General features: G+C 56.0%; 1 protein-coding gene across 1 annotated transcript in view; it reads right to left on the reverse strand.

Annotated features, from left to right (window-relative positions):
• Positions 1–838: 838 nt before the first annotated feature.
• Positions 839–3,094, reverse strand: part of LMAN1L (lectin, mannose binding 1 like) — a 16,926-nt gene continuing 14,670 nt past the window's right edge. The window contains exon 14 of the mRNA XM_008064208.2: positions 839–968. Within this exon, the coding sequence (XP_008062399.1) occupies positions 839–968 (130 nt within the window). The remainder of the gene's footprint in view (positions 969–3,094) is intronic.

The raw sequence follows: 3,094 nt of genomic DNA on the forward strand, positions 1-3,094 counted from the left end.
GCCCGCGTCCCACTCCCGCCTCCCCCACGTGCCTCCTTCCACGCCAAGCTCCACTGGGCACTGCTGACAGCAGATTAGGGCCTGCGGTGCTGGGGTCGCTCCCCCGGGGAAGGGGCTGAGCTGACACACGTCCGGAGCCCGGTCCCTGCCCTCCTCCATCTTCCTCCTCTTCGGGGTCACTGGTAGCCAGGATTTCAGCCGGGAGACCCAGGTAGCAGCAAGGGGTAAACACCCAGCCTTGGGCCCCACCCCGTCCACCCCACCCCCTAGCCCGCTGAACCCAGCAGCTGCCCAAAGAGCTTGTCGCTGGGAAAGGGAGGGAGACCCGAGGGCAGAGCGGGAATCCCAGTTACGGTTCCACAGTTGCCTTTCCAGGTTCTCAGGTCTGGCTCCTCCCCTGCCGCCCCCTGGAGCAGCAGGGAGTGGGGGGGAGAGACCTGTTCCCTGGTGCCAGCAGGGCTTGGTCAGGAGGAACACTGGGAGACGCTGCTCCCTGTTCTGAGTGAATCTGGGGACAGAATTACACACAGTTATGATTCCTTGTCCCTCCGTAGTCCAGGGCTCAAAGCCGGTGGGCTATCTGGTCTTTGGTGGTTAAGGGAGCCCACTCCCTGCTACCTACTCAGAGGAGGTGAGAGGATTCATAGAGGTCAAGGTGGAGGCTGGAAGGTAATGAGTGTACAAAGTGTGGGGAGAGGGAAATCGCCTTTAATACAGTGGGAGCTGGTCGAAAGTTCAGGTGTGGGGAGAAGCTGGCTCCCAGGAGGAGAGAGTACTGGCCAAGCCCTCCTCCCACAGACATCGCCTGCTTCCCCGTGATAAGCAGCTTCAAGGTGGGTCAGGCATGCATGCTGGAAGCATGGGGCTGTCTCCTCAGAGCCCCCAGGGCCTTCGAGATGTGAGGCACAGGACCCAGAGGAAGGCTGCCCCTGGACAGACACTCCCAAAGGCTCTTGTCCAGCTCCTGCCTGCTACCAGAGAGAAGAAGGTTACTTGGGTCTCTCCATCTGGGCTTTGTGTGTGTGTGTGTGTGTGTGTGTGTGTGTTGGAGTCTCACTCTGTCACTCAGGCTAGAGGCCACCGCAGCCTCAAACCTGCTGGGCTCAGGTGATCCACCTCAGCCTTTTTTTTGAGTTGGAGTCTCACTACGTCACACAGACTGGAGTGCAGTGGCCGCTCCCGGCCACCGCAGCCTCGACCTGCCGGGCTCCAGCAATCCTTCCGCCTCAGCCTTCCAGGTAGCTGGAACTACAGGCGTGCGCTACCATGCCCGGCTAATTTTTTGATTTATTGTAGAGATGAGGTTTCCCCAAATTGCCCAGGCTGATCTCCAACCTGTGGGCTGAAGTGATCCTCTCATCTTGGCCTCCCAAAGTGCTGGGATTATAGGCATGAGTCACTGTACCCAGCCTTTTTTTTGAGTTGGAGTCTCACTCTGTCACCCAGACTGGAGTGCAGTGGCCGCTCCCGGCCACCGCAGCCTCGACCTGCCGGGCTCCAGCAATCCTTCCGCCTCAGCCTTCCAGGTAGCTGGAACTACAGGCGTGCGCTACCATGCCCGGCTAATTTTTTGATTTATTGTAGAGATGAGGTTTCCCCAAATTGCCCAGGCTGATCTCCAACCTGTGGGCTGAAGTGATCCTCTCATCTTGGCCTCCCAAAGTGCTGGGATTATAGGCATGAGTCACTGTACCCAGCCTTTTTTTTGAGTTGGAGTCTCACTCTGTCACCCAGACTGGAGTGCAGTGGCCGCTCCCGGCCACCGCAGCCTCGACCTGCCGGGCTCCAGCAATCCTTCCGCCTCAGCCTTCCAGGTAGCTGGAACTACAGGCGTGCGCTACCATGCCCGGCTAATTTTTTGATTTATTGTAGAGATGAGGTTTCCCCAAATTGCCCAGGCTGATCTCCAACCTGTGGGCTGAAGTGATCCTCTCATCTTGGCCTCCCAAAGTGCTGGGATTATAGGCATGAGTCACTGTACCCAGCCTTTTTTTTGAGTTGGAGTCTCACTCTGTCACCCAGACTGGAGTGCAGTGGCCGCTCCCGGCCACCGCAGCCTCGACCTGCCGGGCTCCAGCAATCCTTCCGCCTCAGCCTTCCAGGTAGCTGGAACTACAGGCGTGCGCTACCATGCCCGGCTAATTTTTTGATTTATTGTAGAGATGAGGTTTCCCCAAATTGCCCAGGCTGATCTCCAACCTGTGGGCTGAAGTGATCCTCTCATCTTGGCCTCCCAAAGTGCTGGGATTATAGGCATGAGTCACTGTACCCAGCCTTTTTTTTGAGTTGGAGTCTCACTCTGTCACCCAGACTGGAGTGCAGTGGCCGCTCCCGGCCACCGCAGCCTCGACCTGCCGGGCTCCAGCAATCCTTCCGCCTCAGCCTTCCAGGTAGCTGGAACTACAGGCGTGCGCTACCATGCCCGGCTAATTTTTTGATTTATTGTAGAGATGAGGTTTCCCCAAATTGCCCAGGCTGATCTCCAACCTGTGGGCTGAAGTGATCCTCTCATCTTGGCCTCCCAAAGTGCTGGGATTATAGGCGTGAAGGACTCTGGGCAGGGCACTGGTGGCTCCTGCCTGTAATCCCAATATGTTGGGAGGCCAAGGTGATAGGATTGCTTGAGCCTAAGAAGTTCAAGGCTTGGGTGAGCCATGATCCTTCCATTGCACTTCAGCCTAAATAACAGAATGAGATTCCGACTCAAAAAAACAAACTAAAACCAACACTTGCCTCGCTACACTCATTGCATGATAGCCTTCACTGTTCTGGGACCTTCTATGGCTCCCTTGGCCTGCCACATAAGGTCCACACTTTCCCCCTGGCACTTAAGGTCTGTCCAGGTGGCTCCAGACAGGTGCACACACCTATGGCCATTTCTACCTTGTGCTATTTCTTTTATTTTTAAAATATAGAAATAGGGTATTGCTTTGTTGCCCTGGGTGGTCTTAAACTCCTGGTCTCAAATGATCCTCCTGTCTCAGCCTCCCAAACTGCTGGGATTACAGATGTGAACCACCACGCCCAGCCCACCTTGTGCCTTTTTTTTTTTTGAGTTGGAGTCTCACTCTGTCGCCCAGACTGGAGTGCAGTG

This window comes from Carlito syrichta, unplaced genomic scaffold, assembly GCF_000164805.1.
Source record: "Carlito syrichta isolate Samal-C Ts95f unplaced genomic scaffold, Tarsius_syrichta-2.0.1 Scaffold307224, whole genome shotgun sequence".
NCBI lineage: Eukaryota > Metazoa > Chordata > Mammalia > Primates > Tarsiidae > Carlito > Carlito syrichta.